The sequence below is a fragment of the Pongo abelii genome, chromosome 18, assembly GCF_028885655.2.
Source record: "Pongo abelii isolate AG06213 chromosome 18, NHGRI_mPonAbe1-v2.0_pri, whole genome shotgun sequence".
Classification (NCBI taxonomy): Eukaryota; Metazoa; Chordata; class Mammalia; order Primates; family Hominidae; genus Pongo; species Pongo abelii.
Window position 1 is genome coordinate 47,812,158 of NC_072003.2, and position 23,574 is coordinate 47,835,731.

General features: G+C 45.6%; 1 protein-coding gene and 1 pseudogene across 3 annotated transcripts in view; one reads left to right on the forward strand and one right to left on the reverse strand.

Annotated features, from left to right (window-relative positions):
• N4BP1 (NEDD4 binding protein 1) overlaps positions 1 to 13,327 on the reverse strand; it is a 71,440-nt gene extending 58,113 nt beyond the window's left edge. Inside the window, exon 1 of one of the 3 annotated variants that reach the window (XR_010137761.1) lies at positions 12,913 to 13,326. Coding sequence is in view for 2 of the 3 variants with exons in the window: in XM_024233782.3 (XP_024089550.1) it covers positions 12,913 to 13,110 (198 nt within the window). In the remaining variant the exon portion in view is untranslated. Of the gene's footprint in view, positions 1 to 12,912 lie in introns of all 3 variants that reach the window. The other 2 variants (XM_024233782.3, XM_063717287.1) reach the window with 2 other exon arrangements.
• LOC112129406 (probable ribosome biogenesis protein RLP24) lies at positions 3,316 to 3,833 on the forward strand (annotated as a pseudogene).
• Positions 13,328 to 23,574: the final 10,247 nt, after the last annotated feature.

Here is a 23,574-nt window from a genome sequence, read left to right on the forward strand (position 1 = left end):
TTCTGGCTCCAAGAGTTTGAACCTCCCCAAATCGCTCCTGGGGATAACAGTACTAAGATCAGTGGTTGAGATATTTTGCAGACCCTGTAGTCAATGGATCAGCTGACACCACTCAGTCCCATAATCTGACTCAACCAGTTCTGCCATCCCACCCAGGAACAGAAGACAACAAGAACATCTCACTTCAACCCCCCGTGATTCCATCTCCAACCTGACCAATCAGCACTCCCCACTTCCCAAGCCCCTACCTGCCAAATTATCTTTAAAACTCTCATCCCCGAATGTGGGGAAACTGATTTGAGTAATAATAGAACTCCAATATCCCACACAGCCAGCTCTGTGTGAATTACTCTTTCTCCATTGCAATTCCCATCTTGATAAATCAGCTTTGTCTAGGAGAGGGCAAGGTGAACCCATTGGGCGGTTACATTGGTATCAACTTCCTGAAAAGCCATTACTAAGACAGATTCTGAATTTAGGGTATATGAAGCTGTCCTCAGAGGGTTAACAAGAATTCTGGGAAGAAAGATAGTTATAATTAAGTATTAATGAAGCTGAACTCAGACCTACTTCCTTGTAACAGAAAGTCATGTAGCAGTAGACACCGAAAATTTGCATCCCTATTTTCCTATAGATAAAATTTCTGACCTTAGACTCATAAGGCTTTTAAGAATTGCTTAGGATGTTTTTCAGATGTCAAATTCCAGCAGAACAGCTGATGCTAACCAGCTGAATAGACCCCCAGAGAGGAACAGAATCAGCATGAGAATACAGCTTTTTCTTCAACCTGTCCCATGATTTCACCCTGCACTCTAACCAATGAATGATACTTACACTTTGGCCCACTTCAAAACCTTTAAACACCCTAACCCCCCAAATCCCTTAGGGAGTCAGATTTGAGGTTTCCTCATGTCTCGTCATTTAGTGGCCCTACAAATAAACCTCTTTCTCCACTTGCAATCCAGTGTCTGTGCATATTGACTTGCTGTGGACATGAGGCAATAAACCTATGACGGCTGCATGCATAAGCTTCTGTATAATGCTGCAAAATGAAGAAAAAGTTTTGGTAGATGCAGAATGCATGGCTCACAATGGAACAATCACATGGCTATACATGATCCAGACAAAGGTGGTTATTCCCGAGCAAACAGCCAGGCTGGTGGACTAGATAAAAGGCTCTCCTGAGAAGGGGGATTACCCAACTCCCTCTATAAATGCCAAGTGGAACATCCCAGACAAAGCAACTGAAGTGCATGCCATATGAGACTGGCTTTAAAATGACTGGGACACTCGTTCAGCAAATATGACTGCTTCCCAGGTCTTTTAAGAATTGCTTAAGATGTTTTTCTTAGGAAATTGGTAAGTGCTGTGCTTAAGGGTGTCCTTCAGGGTGGAAGCCCTCACATAACCTTACTGCTGCAAACCACAAAATTCAGGAAGCCATATCATGTTTCCTTCCTCAGCTTCATTAGGTCTTACAGACACTAATAAAAACATTAATTAACAAACGAATGGCAAAAAGCAGGGAGGAGAGTCAAAGGACTCCTTCCGGGAAAATTTTTAAGGGATCATTAACAAGGTGAGTAAAAAATCATTGATGGGGTGATACAAAAAAGGAAAAGAAGGTGGAGAGTCACAGGACTCCTCTCAGCAGGGTGGTGATTAAGATATGGCATGAATAAAATGAAATTAATGAGACTAAAAAATTTTAATACAACACTACTGAAAAATAAGGTAGGTCTAAGGGAGCCCCTCTGGGTCCCTCAATTTGCCCCACGTTGGAGAAATTTAAAGTCAGAAGGCAAAGATTACAATGAGAAATCTGATCTGAAATTGCCTAGGGAGATTAATCAAGGCAAAATTGATAAAGCACAAGTGTCCCTTTGCTTACCCTCTGGCTGGGGACTCAGAGCCTCTGTACACAAGTGGGTAAAACCTTCGGGGGTGGTGAAGATAAATCCCTGAAACTCCTTGATATAGAAGTCCTATGATCCACTGGCGAAGAAAGCCCCGACTAGGGCTACTAGATTGGGAGAATATGAAAAGGTAAGGGTTGACAGGATTATATAAACTGGAATGATAATAAACAGTCTTTAAGTTAAAAAGTTGTACCTCCTTTACTTGAATGTTTTATGGAAATGGATGTTAGGTCTGGTAGGGAAACACTTCCCCTACCTAGTACTGTAAAACCAAAACCAGTTCATAAAGTCCTAACAGAGGCTAAAGTTAGGAAAGTAAGGTTGATAGAATTAGGGTACAAGCTTGGAGAACTGGTATATCTGAGTGGTATACTGGTATAACAACTATAATTTTTTATTTCTTTCCAGTATCACCTCGATTCCCACTGCCCCCGCACCTCATCCCCATCTGATACAGTGGTCACAGGACCAGGGCTGCAACTACAGTTGCACTAAGCAGGGATAATTCCTAAGCAAGTAACTGCAACTGTTTTTAAACTCTATGTCAGAATTCCTAAGGAGCTAATGGGGGCATGGTTGTTCTTTCACAAATTCTGGCAAAATAGAGGGTAAGAGGAAAACTCCCACACATCTTGTGTTAGAAGCATGTTAGAGTCCACATAAGCAGGAGAGACTGAGTCAGTTATTCCTACATTCTCACAAGGACATTCACCAGTTTTGTACCCAAATCTAGCAATCTTATTTTAACACTGTTTTTTCAGCACCGTACTCATTTCCTCCAATGCTCCTTGAACCAGTTTTCCAATCCAGCTGGTTCCCTCACAAATGAGTTAAATGAATGCTTGCTATATGCTCACTTTTTAGGAATTATAATTTTTAAAACACATGGAAAATAATGTAATCCATATTTTGTTTAGGGTAGCGATGTGCCTAGGTAAAACTGAACATTTCATAGCTTGCTTTACTACTAGTGGTCACATGATATAGTTCTAGCCAATTAGAGGTAAGCAGAAACCTGCTAGGGTTTTCTGGAAAACTGTTACCTCTTCTTCCATCCTTCCTTCTTGAGAGACCTGATGGCTGGAGCTGCAGTGGTCATTTTGTGACCATAAGGGTACAGTTTGTAATCATTACTCACCCTTGGACTGCTGCTTATCTTTAGACTTTTTAAATGAAAGAAAACCCTTATTTTGTATAGGTTTCTATTATTGCAGGCAAATTCATTACCTAATAGAGATACATCAACCTTCATTAACCTACCTATTATAACAAAGTAACAATTTCATTTTCTTAATTTAAAAAATACCGGGGTCAAGAATGAAACATACTGTGAATTAAATATGCTGATTCTTCTCAAGCTTGGCATTTGGTTGGTGGTGACCCATGCAGGTTTAACATGTGTATTGTGAAGTGTTATTTCTGTTTAGGCCCATCTACCCTGGCCACAGCATGATGTTCATCCGCAACGACTGAAAGGTGTTCAGATTTTGTAAATCTAAATGTCATAAAAACTTTAAAAACAAGCACAATCCTTGCAAAGTTAGGTGGACCAAAGCATTCTGGAAAGCAGGTGGCAAAGAGCTTACACTGGATAATTCATTTGAATATGAAAAATGTAGAAATGAAACCATCAAATACCAGTGAGAGCTATGGAATAAAACTATTGAAGCAATGAAGACAGTTGAAGAGATCAGACAGAAATGCCAAGCTAAATTTATAATGAACAGATTGAAGAAAAATAAAGAGCTACAGAAAGTTCAGGATATCAAAGAGGTCAAGCAAAACATCCATCTTTCTTGCAGGCAAAGGGAAGCAGTTGGAAGAGAAAACAGTACAGCAGTTACAAGAGAATGTGGACATGGAAGATGCTTCTTAAAAATCTCTGTAACCATTTCTTTTATGTACATTTGAAAATGCCCTTTGGAGACTTCGAACTGCTAAATTATTTTTTACATAAGGTCACTTAAATGAAAAGTGATTTAAAATATATGTTTCTTACACTGCCATCTACAAAACATCAGATATTACGGATGTTAGATTGCATCTCAATGTTAAATCTTCACTGATGAATATGTAAATCACGAAAATTCTACTTATAACTATAAAAGTCAATTCTGGATGTAAAATGGTTATGCCAATTGGATAACGGCACTAGGCGGCATTTGTATAATAAGTAATGGCAAAAAATCATAGCTAGTGATATATAAAATAAAATATTATTTGCAGCCAAATATTCCCTTTATTAATGTTATGGAAAGGGGGATACAACAAGGAACTAACAATTTGTATGACAGTGTCAAATATTATTTTGATTTTAGTATTTCCTGTTTTGGTTTATTTGCATCTTGGAAGAGCATAATGGCATTGTCTGATGAAGCTTAATTATGCTGGACTGTTTTGACCTGGTTTTAACCATTCTGATAGGCAGTCGTGGATGTTGGGAATTAGAACTGAATAATCTTTGCATGGACTGTCGCTACACTCTGGAATTTCCACTTTGGAGAATACTCAGTTCTAACTTGTTATTCCTGGTAGAACAAACTTTATTTTTCTAGTCTAGCAATGATCTAGAAGCAGAGGAATCCCAGTGCCTTTTAAAAGTTATTATGTAGTTTTCCTTTAAAAAGCTCCTGTTTTTGGAAAGTAGAATTTATGGGTACAACATCTGTTCATTATTTGCACATAAAATAAAACCATTTAAAAAGTTTAAAAAAAAAAAAAGTGCTGATTCAAGAATGGATAAAGATCCCAGAAGACTGGTAGGTAGGTAATTTCAATCAAAAGATGCCATAATCACAAATGACTTTCATACTTTCAGATGTGAATTTATTCCTACAGCTCTTATTCATCAAGTAATGTAAATTACTAATTCTATCAGCACTAAGACTGAACAAAACCTTTCTAAGTTAGGAATCTTTCTAAAAAAAGGTTTTTTGTTTTTTTTTTGTTTGTTTTTAAGAGACAAGATCTTGCTCTGTTACCCAGGCTGGAGTGCAGGGGTACAATCATGGCTCACTACAGACTTGGAACTACTGAACTCAAGCAATCCTAATGCCTCAGCCTCCTAAGTAGCTAGGACTACAAGCACATGCCACCAGGCCCGGCTAAATTCAGTTTCTTTAAGCCAAAAAAACTCCTTTATGTTGTTTCCATATGAAAAACTGATTTTTGGCCAGGTGCAGTGGCTCATGCCTGTAATCCTACCACTTTGGGAGGCCAAGGCAGGCAGATCACTTGAGGTCAGGAGTTCAAGACCAGCCCGGCCAACATGGTGAAACCCTGTCTCTACCAAAAAATACAAAAATTAGCTGGGCATGGTGGCGCAAGCCTGAACTCCCAACTAACCAGGAGTCTGAGGTGGGAGAATCACTTGAACCCAAAAGGCAGAGGTTGCAGTGAGCCGAGATCATGCCACTGCACTCCAGCCTGGGCGACACAGTGAGACTCTGTCTCAAAAAACAAACAACAACAACAACAAACAAAAAACACAACAACAAAAAACTGATTTTTAAAAAAGTTTTTAAATTAATTACTGTAGGATTTCCCCCCTACAATTTTGTTCTTGAAACTCAAGACTGCTAATCTTCTATGATTACATCAATTTCATAAAAAGCCAACACAGAACAAGATGTGGTCCTTGATTTAATTACAATCCTACAATACTGGCTGGGAAATGGACAAGAAAGAGGAAACCACAGGCAATCACTTCTGACCCCAGCATAAGCAATACCAGTATCCCTTATTTCAACATTCTGGTATAACCCCAAAATGTTAGCCATAAGAAGAGACTGAACAAACCACTGTTTCTTAAGAAGATGATTTTCACAACCATAGTGAGTAAAAAATATTCTGGGAAGTGCAAAAAAGGCCACCAACGTTCTTCCTGGTAAAATCAAAACAAAAACTCCAAGTCACTACCCAGTATTACATCTATGAATTCTTTCCTTCATGAACAAATCAATTGTTCAAGAATTCATGAAACCTACCTGGGCAACATGAGGAAACCCCATCTCTATAAAAAATAAAAATAAATAAAAAAATAAACAAATACATAAATAAAAGCCCAGCATGGTGGCACGTGCCTATAGTCCCAGCTACTCAGGAGGCTGAGGTGGGAGGATCACTTGAGCCTGGGAGGGCAAGGCTGCAGTGAGCTGAGATCACACCACTGCACTCCAGCCTGGTGACAGAGCCAAACCCTATCTCACGCACACGCACAGAAAAATTCATGAAACCAGGTACCAGGCTCTTCTAACTGAAAAGGTAGTAAAACAGTACCTGGTCAACTTGAACCCTCTGAAGTCAGTACTGCAACAGGCCACTTCTACTTTAATTATGTTTTTTTTTTTTCATTCTTACTTTACTCCATAAATACATAAGTAAAAACTGGGAAAAGGTCAATTACTAGCTGTTCTTAAACACCCTTTTTCTCACAAATTAAAAATGGACTGGGTGGTAGCCTGCCTGAGTTTCATGGGTGTACTGTAACTTCAATGTTTTAAGACTGAGTAGTCCTTCCCAGGACTCTGCTTGAAGTCCTCCAGGCTGGTACTGTTTAGGGCATTGGCTAGGCCTCTCGGTGGCTACTCACTGCCATCAAGTAATGCCTGAAGCTAAGCATCAACTGATGGGCAGCTGTGGTCAGCAAACTCCACACCTTAAAGGTTCATGGAGATGCCAAACAAGTAGCTGTGCCATTTACTTCCAATTACTTCTTTTATTTGTTAACCAGCCACTAGCTGGTTAACTGACTGTTAGCACCCAGTTTCTTGCTATGGACTTTGGTGACCCCAGCATAGCACTAGCTCCAGATACTTCACATTGCCATCTCCTCTACTTTCTCACTTCTCTAAGATGTATGGAACACTTGTAGCTCACCCACAACTACTGAGGCACCCCTTGGCCCTCAGAGTCATCCTCAGAATTCCTTTACATCCAAGATTCTAAGCTCTGAAATTACTCTGATTACAACCTCCAGAATTCTCCAATACTTAACTTCCCTGTGTACATGACCCCCTGGGTTTCAGAGGGCACAGGGTCGAAGGTCTTGTCCCTCCCTTAATCCTTGCAGCTCACTCCGCCCTTTCTGCTTTCATCTGTTTCCCTGTCCTAGCTTGGACAAGGCTGACCTCTTCAGAAATATTTCCTAGGCCCCACTGTGCCTTGCTCTATTGCACTTCAGACCCCTTACCTCCAATCCTTGTGTCCTGGCTTCACAAACCTCTTGAGTGGAGGAAAACATTACCTACTTGAGAGTTTCTGGCTCAAGTGACACTGTAAATTCATACTATCTAACCTTCCTTGGCCCTTACTTCATCCCAGTCCTTTTAAGTTCTTAAGTTTTCAGTCTGCAGCAGTTCCACTGCACCTAACACATCCCACTATTTCGGAGCTCTTGCGCTCCCCCTCTGGGGATGAACTAGCACTGAGACTGTACTGTACGCCACTGGGGCCTTCAAATGCCCTCTTCAAGTATTAGAAACATATGGGCTAGGCATGGTGGCTCATGCCTGTAATCCTAGCACTTTGGGATGCTGAGGTGGCAGGATCATTTGAGCCTGGGAATTCAAGATTAGCCAGGGCAGCATAGTGAGATGCCATCTCTACCAAAAATACAAAAATACACCAGGGGCATGGTGGCACATGCCTGTAGTCCCAGCTACTCAGGAGGCTAAGAGGATCGCTTGAGCCTGGAAGACAGAGGTTTCAGTTAGCTGAGACCATACCACTGCACTCCAGCCTGGGGACCCTGTCTCAAAAAGGCAGTCCAAAGCTCAGGTCAAAAAAAAACAAAACAAACAAACAAACAAAAAAAAAGTAAAACAAAAACGAAAACAAAAAATCAATTAAAACAAAACAAAACAAAGCTCAGGTCCACTGACATGTTTTGTTTAGCACATATAACTGTTTTTCCGAATTATGTAGTTTAAAAATATTTTATTCATATAATTCGATGAATTCGATGTGTATGATTTTTAAAATGTAAATTAGTGACCACTTAAATACAATATTTTACATAATTAAATCTGGACTCCTTGCTTCTCTTAGATAAGAAGAAGACTGGACATCACTGAGCCCTACCATGTAACTGACCAATGCGATACGCATGGGAATCTGCCCTCTCCAAAACGGACACGTGGCTTCGTTCACCACAGTCCCTCTTCCCGACCACCCCACTTCCCTACACAGGTTCCCTGCCTGGTCCCAGGAAGCATTCTGAGTTTGTGGTTCTTTGATCTAAAAGAAGGGTTCTTTTTTTTTTTTTTCTCGAGACAGAGTTTTGCTCTTGTTGCCTAGGCTGGAGTGCAATGGCACGATCTTGGTTCACCGCAACCTCCGCTTCCCTGGTTCAAGCGATTCTCCTGCCTCAGCCTCCTGAGTAGCTGGGATTACAGGCATGCGCCACCCCACCTGGCTAATTTTGTAATTTTAGAAGAGATGGGGTTTCTCCATGTTGGTGGGCTGGTCTCGAACTCCCGACCTCAGGTGATCAGACCACTCGGCATCCCAAAGTGCTGGGATTACAGGCGTGAGCCACCGCGCCCGGCCTAAAAGAAGAATTCTAACTCGTCTCGCCCCCACGGCTGAGATCCCCTCAACCTCATCCCTTTCCACCACTGCTTCACAGGGAGGGTCCCAACTCTGCTTCTTCACTTTAATCTCTATTTGCGAATGAGGCAACAGCTAGCCAGTACCTCCCTTTTGTTTCTGAAATTCAATCCTCACAATCCTTTGCTTCCAAGATGTCTTCCAGCACTGACTTCAGTCCCCTCTCTGGGCCCCCTATGGAAAATGCCCTCTTATAAGGACTTCTCACTCTTAGACATTGCTTCTCTAGCCCCTGTATTAACGCCAAATTGCATAAAAGTTGCTCAACCCTTATTCTCAATTTCTGTACTCATACTATTGAAAACCAGCAACAGACCACACTGAGCAGCCCCAGCTCAGAGGTGTAAACACTGAGGCATTTGTAGAAATGTAAATTTCTCATGTCCTCCTAACTCTTCCAGGACTCTCCACTGACTACCTGCAGGTAAAATCCATGTTCTTCAGCAGGCCACAAGCACTTTGTGATCCACTGGAGGAATCTGTGATGCAACTGCCCTCTTTCATGCCCTTGTGATTGCGCACAGCTTCTTCCCTCTGCCAGGAGCTCCCTGCTCCCTAGGAAACCAGCTGGCAGAGCAACCCTTCCATTCCTGTGTTACAGAAACACCTTGCACACACTGCAGTTGTTGTATGTATCACACTTTACTGTATCTTCCCCATGTCTGTCTCCCCTAAGAGGCAACAGGATCCTTGAGATCAAGAGGCAACCGTCAGTACACTCCCTGGCACTAGAGAAGTCTTCCTTAAATGTTGATGAGCTGGTGGCCCCACCGGTCAACAGGTCAAACAACTTAACCATTGCTCCTGCCACCTGGCTTAAAACCGACCCCTAAATCCCTACATCCACACAGCTGCCCTGTCCCTGTAAAAATCTTACCACCCCCCTACTCCCCTCATGCCCAAGGCTAACTTACAACAATGTTCATTTCACTGTTGGTCTTCTGTTTCAGGAAGATTCCATGCTTCTCAAAATCCTCACTGACTCTATTAAATAAGGTCCAATGACCTTAGCCTGGCATTTTGGTACCTAAGTCTTCATCTTTCACAGGAGCACCTGGACACCTTTTACCATGACACTCCATGTTTTCTGGGTCTTTGCTCCACAACCACCTCTGTCTGGAAGGTCAGGTACCTGGGAATATTTGGCTCTTCAAAAACCAGCTGAAGTACTGCTTCCTACGACAAATCTTCCCTTTAACAAAAGTGGTCACTGGTACAGAGTCAGTGCCTGTTTTTCAACCTGCATGCACACTATCACTGTCTACTAGTAGTTTCCATTTCGCCCCTCTGCAGTCAATGGAGGCCCACCTAACTAAGCTCCACATTCTCCTCTACTCTAGCATTTGCAAAAGGCAGTGAATTAACATTTTAAAGGCAAAACACAAGCAAACCACTTGATGGGACACAAGACAGTTCATCTCATCTTATTTTGAGCAGAGACACTATAGTTGAAAAACTCTTCTTTACTCTAAATCTTCCTTCCTCTAAATCTTTTGCTCTTCCACAGCCTAACTTAAAATATTATAGATGTTGAATCAAATTTGCTTTCCTGTTCTTAGTTTTTAAAATCAAGATAATGGTTTTCTCCTCCTTCAAGAAAGTAAAACAAACTTCAAAACAAATTCAGAACAAAAAAGCCCTGATTGTGGCATTCAACTTACCTACGAGTCTCAAGGGGAGAAAAAAAAGAATTTCTTACAAGTGGGAGGGTTGACTTATGAGTAATACATATCACAAAGATCAACAAGCAGGAGCACATACTAGCAAGAAACTGTAAGACACACCTTTCCCAAACAACTTGGCTAAACTGTGTGGCAAGGACAGCCAAGAAAACAGGCATTGGGCAGGTCTGGCAGGACCAGCAGGGCTCTTCTGCATAGCAAAGGAGTCATTCTCCATGCTTGCGATGAGTCTTGAGCAAAAGCAGAACCCAGAGGAGGCAGAACGCACAGCAAAGGCAGAGACTACTACAGTGGAGATTTAAGCGGAAAGGTGCTAAACCAGAACATTGGAAAAATAAAGTGGGGTTGGATTAATCGTTTTGTAAGTCAGACGAGGAGTTTAGGCTGAATGAGACAGGTGACAGGAGGCTCTAGTAGGTTCCAGGGCAGCAGAATGACTTTTTGCAGGAGGATTACTCTAATACAAGTTGAACCAGGGAGGGAGAGAGCAATGAATGAGTAAAGGCAATGAAGCAAGGGAGGGGACACACAGGAATGAAAGTCTTAACCGCAGCAAAGGCAACAGAAAGGAAAGGAATGAATGCACGTTAAGAGATTTTCAGAAGAAAAAGCAGGACTTAATCATGTCAAGCTTTTAAGCCCTGAGAAGTGCAGAAGATTGGATAGCTGGGGAGAATGGACGAAGGGGAATGCGCCTTAGACCAGCTGTCTGCAATCCAACTGACTAAAAAAGTTAAGCCCAGGAAAGCAAACTGGGTTCTACATCTACAATGCTGGCTTTTTGATTTGTTTTGTTTTGTTTTTTTTTGAGACGGAGTCCCGCGCTGTCGCTCAGGCTGGAGTGCAGTGGCGCGATCTCGGCTCACTGCAACCTGCCTTCCGGGTTCAAGCGATTCTCCTGCCTCAGCCTCCCGAGCAGCTGGGCCTACAGGCGCGTGCCAGCACGCCGGTCTAATTTTTTGTATTTTTAGTAGAGACGCCACTGCACTCCACTGTGGGTGACAGACTGAGACCCTGTCTCAAACAGAAAAAAATGGGTAAACAAACATACATCCTTTCTTTCTGACATTCTCCGAGCGTTTTATTACTATTAATGGTTTTTTCCGATTCTCAAGACCACGGTTTTCACCGTGTTAGCCAGGACGGTCTCAATCTCCTGATCTCGTGATCCTTCCGCCTCGGCCTCCCAAAGTGCTAGGATTACAGACGTGAGCCACCGCGCCCGGCCTACAATGTTTTAAGTTAAGCTCTAAAGAACTACACAGCTGAGTGCCCTGTCTCCTCTAAGGATGTGAAATGCAAACACTCACGATTTTTTGTTAAATCTAAGAACATCAGGAGATACGACTACTCAGATTCAAGGACACTGACATTACTGGACAAAGTAGGATGCAAAAAGAGGGCCCTTCCTGCCCACCCCGCAGACAGGGCTCATCATATGAGAGGCAAGTATCAAAACGAAGGCTCTGGAAACAAACTCCCTAGGTCTGAATCCTGCTGCCCTACTTAGGAGATGGAAAAACCTAGAGAAACTTGGTTACCTAGGAGGAGCAACATACTGTGTTGCTTTTTGGTTTGGAAAGGGGGGGAAGTAGATAGAGGTGCTGAAGAGGTCTGAAATGCTGATTTAGGCAGAAGGTGAGTCACCACTTTGAGTTTCAGTTTCCCCAGCTGTTAATTAAAAAAAAAAAAAAAAAGGCGGGGTGGTGGTGGGGAGGATAAAATCTACCTTATTAGAAGCCATAAGGGCTGCCCATTCCTTCTGAAGTAACTTGTGATGTTCTTAAGCGTTATGTAAATGTTAGTTGCACGTAATATCAATACAAAGAATAACGCTATTTTTTAACATATTAAATATCCGGCCGGGCGCGGTGGCTTCCGCATGTAGTCCCATCATTTTGGGCGACCGAGATGGGAGGATGACTTGAGTCCAAGAGTTCGAGACCTGCCCGGGCAACATAGTGAAATCCCCTACCAAAAAAAAAAAAAAAATGAGCCGGGCGTGGTGGTGCCCTCCTATGGTCCTAGCTACTCGGGAGGCTGAGGTGGGAGGATCACTTGAGCCCGGGAAGTCGAGGCTGCAGTGAACTGAGATCGCGCCACACTGCACTCCACTATGGGTGACAGAGTGAGACCCTGTCTCAAATAGAAAAAAAACAGGTAAACATACATCCTTTCTTTCTGACATTCTCCGAGCGTTTTATTACTATTAATAGTTTTTTTCCGATTCTCAAGAGGAACTGAGATCCCAAAAAGGCTCATAACTGCAGTAGTGGAGGCCCAGGACTGGGGGATAAAGGCTTAGGTGGTGGACGAGGCTGCGGGCCCAGCAACAGGCCTTGCGTACCATCCTGGGGGCCGGGGAACTGACAAGAACAGGCGACATGCGCAGCGCGCCCGGTCCGTGCCACACGCTGTGCCCGCGCTTCATGCACATCCCCCACTTTCATCCTCGCGACAGCCCTCTGAGGTAGGTACTTTCGTCAGCGCCACTTTACAAATGGGGAAACTGAGGCTCCGGGGATCAAGCTGCTATCCAAGGTCACATGGCTCGCGAGCCGAAAAGGCACGTTCGCTGGCTCCCGAGACTGCGTTCCCAACCCAGGCGCATCGCGGCGGACGGCGGGGGCGGGGAGGAGCGGGAGCCCGGAGACCCGGACCGATCGAGGCCGCGGGCGCGCGGGGGCGGCGGCCGGACTCACCTTGGCGCTGTGCACCGCCTCCTGCGCTCCGCAGAGCTGCAGCCAGATGCGCGCGGGCAGCGGCTCCTCAGCCCCCAGCGCGCCGAGCACTGCCAGGCTCACGCCAAACAGGCCCTCGATACGGCCGCGGCTCTGCTCCAGCAGCTCCGCCTTCTCGGCTGGCGCCGTGAACTCGTCCAGCACCGCCCGGGCCGCCATGGCGGGCGCGGCCTCCCGCGGCGGCGCCGGGGGCCGGCGGCGGCGACGCCCCCTCAGCTTGCTGCTGCTGCTCCCAAGCCAGTCAGGCGGCGTCGGCCCTTCCCGGCCGCCTCGCCCCCGCCCGCGCGCCGCCGCCCGCCCTCAGGCCCGGCTATACCATCCCGCCACGACCGCAGCAGCTTGGCAACTGCTGGCAGCGAACTCCTCCGCCCCTTTGCCGCCGCCGCGGGCCGGGCCCCGCCGCCGCGCATGCGCCCCGGCCGCGGCCGTCGTTGAGGCTCGCCGCCCCCTAGGGGAAGGGAGTAGGGTGAGGGCGACGGAAGTTGACGTCACCCGTAGTCGCCATGTTGGTTGAGAGTGAAGGGATGGTTCTGGAGGCTTGGGCGGACTTCGATGAGGGCAAACCGCTTTCGCGGGATCTGGTGGATGTAGATATATAGGTTTATAGTTGGGGAAACTTAATTGCCAGGAGGCGAGACTGAGAGTGTCACAGGGATTGGACTTGACCTCAGACATCTTGACGCTCAAACCAGGATTCTAGCAGTTGAGTTATTCAGTTTCACATTAATCTACAGGCAGATGGGACCTTTCTTTCTCTGTTTCTTCCCTTCCTCCCTACCCTTTTACCTTCTTAGCTGCCCTTCTCACTTTTTTTCTCTTTCCCTCTTTATTCTTTCAGTAAAATGGTAGCAAGAAGAGAAGAAAATGGGCATACTTACGGATAATTGAAAAGCAAAAAAATGATTAAGATAAATTCAAGAAGGCCGGGCGCGGTGGCTCACGCCTGTAATCCCAGCAGTTTGTGGGGCAGAGGCGGGCGGATCACCCAAGGTCCGGAGTTCGAGACCAGCCTGACCAAGATGGAGAAACCCCGTCTCTGCTAAAAAAAAACAAAATTAGCGAGGGGTGGTGGCACATGCCTGTAATCCCAGCTACTAGGGAGGCTGAGGCAGAAGAATCGCTTGAACCCTGGAGGCAGAGGTTGTGTGCGGTGAGCCGAGATTGCGCCATTGCACTCCAGCCTAGGCAAGAAGAGCGACACTCCGTCTCAAAAAAAAAAAAAAAAAAAAAAAAGATAAATTCAGGAGAGTGATTTCTTCTGTGAGGGAAGAAAGGGGATATGTTATGGGAGAAGCCCGAAAAGTGGGAGTTTGGGGGCTCACTCATGATCTTAACCTGAGACTGGGGCAAATAAACTCTAACCCCTCTCCAGGTCTGTTTTCTGATCTGTAAAATAAAAGGTTACACTCAGTTATCTCTAAGGCCTTTTCCAGGCCTTTATATTCTCTGAGTCCATGAAAACAGATTGTGGAAGGTAAAGTGATGGATTCCTTTCCTTCAGCTAAATAATGTGGCTATAGTAGATAGGGGCTCTGGGAATATTACCTCTCTCTGTTTTAATTCTTCATCTATAAAATGTAGATAATAGTACTTCCTATTGTGAATATTAATACAGTACCCAACACTGTAAGTGCTCACTGAACATTATTATTGCTAACTTAAGCAATATATTTAAGGCCCAATTTTCAGGGAAAATCTTTGTGTGGATTATGCAACCACAGTGAACTTGTGGGCCCAGGAGCCTGTGCCATCTGTGTACATCCCCGCTAGAGGAAAAAGAGGAGGAGCTAAAGATGCTGTAATTGGAAATACCAAGGGGGAACGGTCTCTGTAGGAGGATTTACCCAAGGTAAAACCTATGAGAGATCCAGGCTTCTGGGGGTTTCCATATGTCTCAGAAACTCAGGTGTGGTCTCCCAGTGCCCCACCAAGAAGTGATTCAGCACAGGGAAGAGAACCACTAGGCTCACAGATCAACAGATTCCTGCTCCCCTGGGCTTTTCTCTTGATGTCCACACAACCAGCAGCCTTGCTCCATCAGGTATATGACGTGGGATTGGCTGAGGCAGGTCAGGTGGCGAGTGTGGCATTGCTGATGTATTGCTTGCAGAACCGCAATCTATCAGTAAGGCATGTTGTCAACACAGCATGTTATTTCCTGCCTTATTGCACTCACCTTAAACAGAATTGCTATTATTCAGTGATTGGACAGGGCTTTCCCCAGGGCTGGTTCCTGTTTCCTCCCAGTGACTTCCCTGCTTGCGATTCTTAATTGCTTAATTGTAAGAGGTGAAGAGGGAGGCTGCCTTGAAAAACACACCACAGTGCCTTCCTCTCCCCACTTCCCTCCAAAGAAATCCCACCCAAAACCAACAGAAGCAGTGCATACACACACCCTTAAAAAATGCTGGGCCAAGAAGCTGTGCTAATAAGTCACTGGGTTGGTGTATAATTGAAGATACATAGTTTTGGGAGGTTTTTCCTCCAGTTTTAATTTAAGACTTGCCAGGCTGGGTGTGGTGGCTCACACCCATAATCCCAGCACTTTGGGAGGCCAAGGAGGGCGGATCACTTGAGCCCAGGAGTTGGAGACCAGCCTGGCCAATGTAGTGAAACCCCGTCTCTATTCAAAATATAAAAAATTAGCCGGGTGTGGTGGCACATGCCTGTAATCCTAGCTACTCAGGAGGCTGAGGCAGGAGAATTGCTTGGACCCCGGAGGCAGAGGTTGCAGTGAGCCAAGATTGCGCCACTGCACTCCAGCCTGGGTGACAAAGAGCAAGACTCCATCTCAGAAAAAAAAAAAAAAAAGACTTGCCAGTTCATATTTGATCAACATTTCCCTTTAGGGAACTCTCAAGGTTTCCTGAGTGTAAGGAACAAGGAGAAAGAGAGAGAGAGAAAAAAAATCCCCTTTCAAGAACTCCCTTGCTTCATGCTGTTTCTCACTCAACCACAACTTCCCTCGGTTAACCAGCCTTGCCTGTCTGGCTGGCCTGACCAGCCAGGACAGTTGATGCCAGAGATGAAACCTTATGAATTCTGTATTGTAGATACTTTAGCTATGTTTTTCCTTAATCTCATAACAACCTCATAAGCCCATAAAATGGTGTTGAGAGAATCACTTATTCTTGCTTCTCATATTTTCAAGAACAGGAGGAGATTCCTCTTCCATTCCCCAGCAGGGCCAAGTGTGGAGGAACATGTCTATCTAGCTTTCATCCTCCTTTTCCGCAGAGCGGAAGGAGGATTTCTCTGACTGATAACCTTCTGAGAAGGTGCAATGCTGGGTTGGACCACCCTGTACCCTGGTAATGGGCTGTCTGCAGTTGCTGTGTTAGTGACTGGGGGTAAAGTATTTTCACTTCAACCACATCCTCCAGTCTAGCTCTTGTCAGCAATGAAGATGACATTTTGATCTCTACCTGTCTAACATCTGCTTTTCTTCCTTAGTTCTGAACTCAGAAGGGGCGGAAAGAGTGTTTATTGGTCTCCTAAAACTCCAACAGTGGTTGCTATTGTTTTTCTTCCTGTTTCAAAGATGAGGAAACCAGCCGGGGGTGGTGGCAGGTGCCTGTAGTCTCAGCTACTTGGAAGCCTGGGGTGGGAGGATTGTTTAAGCCCAGGAGTTCAAGGTGTGATTGGGCAACATAGCGATATCCTGTCTCTTACCTGCCCCCCAACAAAAAAAATGTAAATTAAGGGGAAAAAAAGAGGAAACAGAAGAATAGAGAAGTTCTGGAATGTTCCACAGAGCTAGTCAGTGAAGTGGTAGAAATAGCCATTTGAATCCAGGCAGTCTGACTGTAACCAAGCAGCTTGGCTTCAAACTGCATTTTAAAACCTTGTTTTCTTTCCTTCTTTCTCCCTAGTCTCAAGATATAACTTTGAGACAAGCTGCATATGTGTTTCCTGTCATCTTGACATACAGCCTTGGAATGGACTGTGAACCTCCACTCCCTATCCTTCCCCATTCCATGCTCCCATGCCATATGCTCATTTATTTACCCAAACGCTTGTCAAGCACACACCATGCTCACTTATCTGGTCATGTATTTCCTTAGAAGCTTCGGGGGCTGGATTTTTTTTTTTTTTTGCGATGGAGTCTTGCTCTGTCTCCCAGGCTGGAGTGCAGTGGCGCGATCTCAGCTCACTGCAACCTCTGCCTCCCGGGTTCAAGCAATTCTCCTATCTCAGCCTCCCGAGTAGCTGGGATTACAGGCATGCACCACCACATCCAGCTAATTTTTGTATTTTTAGTATGGACAGGGTTTTGCCATGTTGGCCAGGCTGGTCTCAAACTCCTGACCTTGGGCGATCTGCCCACTTCGGCCTCTCAAATTGCTGGGATTACAGGCCTGAGCCATTGTGCCCATCCAGGGGCTGGATCTTGACATGGACCGTATGCCTCCAGAATTCTCTCCCTGGTCAAGGCTGAAATTTACTCCTGGCTACACTCACTCACGTTCACGCACTAGAAATTAACTGCAAGATTGGCTGCAGTTCATTTGTAACCTGGTCAGGCCCAGGATGGCACTGGCCCCTTCACCAAAGGGAATAATAATTCAAGATAAGCTGTTGGAGTGGATTGCACCATTGACCCCTCCTAGCCCCCTTCCTCTCCATTCCAAACCCCTCTCTTTTTAAAAACCCCTGCATTTCCTCTACAAATTGAAGGGTGGAAATTTTTGGAAAGAATCTCACCCACTCCTTCCCTTATTAGCATGGATAATAAAATCTCCTTATCACACTTTGCTCTTGTTATTCTGGCATTTTTGTACCAGTGGCGAGCAGACGGACCCTTTGCTGGTTACATGACTCTGCTGAGTGGACTTATGTGCTATGCCATAATGACAGCAGCAGCAAGCTTGGATATGCAGCCAGCCCCTTCTTCTGCCCTTGTGCAAAGGTAAGCAAGAGGAGATCACATGGTCTCATGACCAACCCCTTGGTCTTGGACCCTCCTTGCTGTAGGATGCTGTCAAAACCAGACAGACGTGCACATGGAATGTTGCTCGGCACACCCAACCAATCAGATCAGCAGACAAAGATGCTCCCTGGCCAGCAGTGGCAAGGTTGGTGTGTCTTCCTGGGTTCTGTGTTTTTGGTACAGTCACATGTAGGGCCTTCGAGTAAGAAACAGTAATATCATCATTCTTCAACTACACACACAAGGTTTTAATAAATTTGCAAACTGTTGAACTTCTCTCGTCCCCTGTCAACAATCCAAGCCACCATCATCTCTCTGACAACCATGAGGTCTCCCCATAGTCCTTTTGGCCTCTCTGTAAATGTCAAGAGCTACAACCAGTACGAGATTCAGATAAATTATTTACAAATATTGATGCTGCAGCCAGAGTGATCTTCTCAAATTGCAAATCTCATCTGTCAGACCCTTACTTAGGATCCTCCAAGAGCTTTCCCTCAGGGTCAGAATAAAATCCAAAGCCCTTGCCTTGAATGGCAGCCCTTACCAGACCTGTCTCCTGCCTGCCCCACCTCTGCTCCTCTCTGCACTGGGCCCAGCTCACACCATGGCAGGGCATTTGTACTCACTGTTCCTTCCTCCTGTTTTCTTTTTTAAATTATTATTTTATTTATTTATTTATTGAAGTGGAGTCTCACTCTGTCTCCCAGGCTGAAGTGCAGTGGTGCGATCTCGGCTCACTGCAACCTCTGCCTCCTGGCTTCAAGCAATTCTCCTGCCTCAGCCTCCTGAGTAGCTGGGATCACAGGCATGCGCTACTACTCCCAGCTAATTTTTTGTATTTTTAGTAGAAGTGGGGTTTCACTATGTTGGCCAGGCTGGTCTCAAACTCCTGACCCCAGGTGATCCACCTGCCTTGGCCTCCCAAACTGCTGGGATTACAGGCGTGAGCCACCACGCCTGACCACTTCCTCATATTATCTTTTTTCTTTTTTTTTTTTTTTGAGACGGAGTCTCGCTCTGTCACCCAGGCTGGAGTGCACTGGTGCAATCTCGGCTCACTACAACCTCCGCCTCCTGGATTCAAGCAATTCTTCTGCCTCAGCCTCCCAAGTAAATAGCTGGGATTACAGGCGTGAGCCACCGTGCCCGGCCAAGCCCTATTTTCATTTAGTTAACTCCCCACCCTCCAAAGCTCCACTGAAGAGTGATTTTGTCAAGAATTCATTCACTGGTCTCTCTGATAAGCCAAGTCTCCTGCTGTAGGCTTTTGGCACTGTGGCCCTGTCACTTGTGGCACCAGGGCTAGTTTTATGTGTGCTTGAGTGATGGGATTGACTCAGGTCCACCTCCACCATCAGACTGTCAACTCTATGGGGGCAGTGATCTGAGGCTGGACTGAGCTTGACATATTCCAGGAACAGGGGACAGGGCAGGATGCAGCCCTCCAGAAACACCCAGAGACAGGATAAGGCCAGACCCTCCAGAATGTATGTGGTGGGCCTGTTACAGATTTTGTATTTTATTTTAGTATAATGAGGAAAAAAAGCCTTCTCGGGTTTTGTTTTGTTTTGAGACAGGGACTTGCTCTGTTGCCCAGGCTGGAGTGCAGTGATGCCATCATAGCTCATTGCAGCCTCAAACTCCTGGGCTCAAGTGATCCTCCTGCCTCAGCCTCTCAGTCTGAGTACCTGGGACTACAGACGAGCATCACCACACCTGACTAATTTTTAAATTTTTTGTAGAGACGGGGTCCCACTATGTTGCCCAGGCTGGTCTGGACTCCTAGCCTCAAGCAACCCTTCTGCCTTGGCCTCCCAAAGTCCTGGGATTGTAGGAGTGAGCTGCTACCCCTGGTGTTCCCAGGTTAAGCAGTGAATGCATCATCTGATTTATGCTGTAAGATCTGTCTCCCTTCTCTGGGGAAAAAGCGTGGTGGAGGCCAGAGTAGACTGGGAAGAACATAGGTATATATATATGTTTATATAGAATATCTTCCATACCACAGCAATTCCATCCAATCCCCTTTCTCAAACATGAAGGGGCTGGGTTTCCTCTTGGCATGGTAGCCAGGTTCCAAGTAAGACTATTTCACCAGCAAGTGTTCCATGAAAAAGGAAGTGGAGGCTTCCTTCTACTTCCAGCAAGAACACTTGCTGGTGAAATAGTCTTACTTTCTTACTTGGAACCTGGCTACCATGCCGAGAGAAGCCCAGCCCCTTCATGGTTTTTTTTTTTTTTTTTGAGACGGAGTCTCGTTCTGTCACCTAGGCTGGAGTGCAGTGGTGCGATCTCGGCTCACTGCAAGCTCCGCCTCCTGGGTTCACACCATTCGCCTGCCTCAGCCTCCCTGGTAGCTGGGACTACAGGCGCCCGCCACCACGCCCGGCTAATTTTGTTTTTGTATTTTTAGTAAAGACAGGGTTTCACTGTGTTAGCCAGGATGATCTTGATCTCCTGACCTCGTGATCCGCCCCCTTCATGTTTGAGAAAGGGGATTGGATGGAATTGCTGTGGTATGGAAGATATTCTATATAAACATATATTTTTATATATATATATATATATTTTTTTTTTCCTTCCCAGTGGCAGTATTGGTCTAGGTGCCAGAGGATAGAGGCTTGGACCAGGGAAGCTGCAGTGGGGAGGGAGTGGAGGAATCTGAGAGCTATTTTGGAGGAAGAATCTCTCAAGTGTGGAGGGCGTGCTTCTCCTTAGCTGCAGGAAAACCTCAATGTGTCTGCTGCTTCTAGTCTTTTATTCTCTCCCTTTATATATTTCCTTTGCATTTTTATTATCCATGTATTGAAACTCCTCTGACATTGATTCAAACTGCTACAACTGCCGCAATACCAAGAGGAGCTATTTATAACATGCAGTCCTTAGGTGGGAATGCAGCTCTCTGCCAAGTGCTACTACAGAGATTGTCGGCTGCCTGCCAGCTCCCAAATGTTTCCAATTCAAAGCATTTTTCCATCACCCTCTACAGCTAGGATTTCTCAAACAGGGGCACAATTGACATTTTGGGTGAGATAATTCTTTGTTGTAGGGGCCTGTCTTGTGAATTGTAGGATGTTTAGCAGAATCCCTATCCTCTACTCAATAGATGCCAATAACAACCACTCCCCTACACCTGGTGTGACAAGAAAAACGTTGCCAGACATTGTCTAATGTCAAAACTGTCCCCAGTTGAAAATGATTGTTCTACAGAGATAATTCAGAGAAAGCCCTGCCCCTAGGGCTGAGCTAATAATTCAGCATTCAGCCAGGTGCAGTGGCTCATGCCTGTAATCCTAGCACTTTGGGAGGCTGAGGTGGGTGGATTGCTTGAGCCCAGAAGTTCAAGACCAGCATGGGACACATAGCAAGACCCCCCTCCCCGATCTCTGCAAAAGATCATAAAAAATTAGGCTGGGCACAGTGGCTCATGGCTGTAATCCCAGCACTTTGGGAGGCTGAGGCGGGCGGATCACCTGAGGTCAGGAGTTCGAGACCAGCCCAGCGAACATGGTGAAACCCTGTCTTTTTTTTTTTGAGACAGTGTCTCGCTCTGTCACCCAGGTTGGAGTGCAGTGGCCCGATCTCGGCTCACTGCAAGCTCCGCCTCCCAGGTTCACACCATTCTCCTGCCTCAGCCTCCTGAGTAGCTGGGACTACAGGCGCCTGCCACCACACCCAGCTAATTTTTTGTATTTTTAGTAGAGACAAGGCTTCACGGTGTTAGCCAGGATGGTTTCGATTTCCTGACCTCGTGATCTGCCCGCCTCAGCCTCCCAAAGTGCTGGGATTACAGGCGTGAGCCACTGCGCCCGGCTGAAACCCTGTCTTTACTAAAAATACAAAAATTAGCCAAGTGCGGCGGTGTGCACCTGTAATCCCAGCTACTCAGAAGGCTGAGGCAGGAGAATAACTTGAACCTAGGAGGTGGAGGCAGCAGTGAGCCAAGATTGTACCACTGCACTCCAGCCTGGGTGAGAGTGCAAGACTCTGTCTCAAAAAAAAGAAAAAAGAAAAAAAAAAAGCCAGGCAGAGTGGTCTTAGCTACTCGGGAGGCTGTGGTGGGAGGATGGATTGAGCTTGGAAGGTTGAGATTGCAGTGAGCCATGATTGTACCACTGCACTCTAGCCTGGGCAATAGAGTAAGACCCTATCTCAAAAAAAAAAAAAAAAAAATTCGGCATCCTCTTTCTACATACTCCATGGGACACACACACATCAAATCTAATGAAGTCTTCTCAGCTCCCTGTATGGGGTGTGAAAAAATAATTAGTTAAGGGTTTGTGGTTGGTTGTGTGTCACCAAAGTGACTGGGGCATCAGCACACTCTCTCTCACTGCTTCTCTTTGGCTCATCAATAGAACACATTCTTGCCAGGCCTACCTGTGAAGCCCAGCCCAATTCTCACTTCTTCCATGAAACCTCCTTGTCCTACTCAACTTCCTGTGGCTGGTTAGGACAATTGAATAATTGATTACTTAATTGATTGATTCATTCATTCAACAAATATTTACTGAGCACCTACTAAGTGCCAAGCATTATTCTAAGTGCTGGGAATACAACACTAAACAAAGCAATGTCTGTTCTCATCAGCTTACATATGAGAGGGGAAGGCAGGCAATGAATGAATGAACAAATGAATAAATGTTACAGTGTCAGTGAGCAACTGCTGGCAATTCTTCCCTCTAACAGCCCCAAGTCTCAGGCTGGAGAGGTGCTTAGAGGTGACTCTTCACTATAAGGCCCTGTCTGACCCACCCCCTTTAATTTACAGAAGAGGAAACCAGGAGCAAGAGGGGAAGTGCCTTGCCCACAGTTCCATGGTTATCTTTCCCTACAGCATAACCAAGTGCAGACACCTCTTCAATCCCAGGCTCACTGAAGGAAGCTGTGTCTAGGGAAGGGCCACTCCACCTCCTCTATCTTCCCTGCACTCACTTGTCTGGCCAGCTGCCTTGGGTCCTGCCTCCCTGCAGCTGCCTCCACAGCAGCAATGCACTGGGGCAGAGGGAGGAAGACCCCTCAAGAAGGTTGTGGGACAGGTGATTGGTCACCAGATATAGGAGGCCAGCCAGGTGACCTCTTGGGACTACCTGACCCTGTGATGCCATCAGCTTGGCATCAGACCTCAGGGGTGGGGCGGGCTCACAGGAAACTGGGCCTCTACCCTTCCCCTCCGGCTTACTAGTCAAAAATAACTCGCAGTTTCCGGAAGAATGTGCATCTTGCAAGAAGCCCTGGAATCCGCTGCCCGGCACAGAATGTCATTCAGGGTTGACCCCCTCTCTCTCGGGCTTTGCTTGGCTTTCCTTTCACCACCTGTTACCTCATTTCATTCAGAATTCCTGTTGGTTTCTGCGCTGGAATCCCTGATTTTCCTCAAGTATGGAAAACACAGCACTGATGAGATACCAGTTGCTTTTCAGCGGTAAACTGCCAGGCTTATAAGAAATCATGACTGTTGTGTATTTATTTTTATAGTTCTCTTCTGTTTTGGTGAGAAATACTGGGCTTCTAGTTAGTATAGCAATAAACTGTTTCCCTTATATTTAGCTCTACTTATTTACTTTTTTTTTTTTTAATACAGATAACTCTTGTTTATTTTAGAGACAGAGTCTTGCTCTGTTGCCCAGGCTGGAGTGCAATGGTATGATCTCGGCTCACTGCAGCCTTGAACTAACTCCTAGGCTCAAGCGATT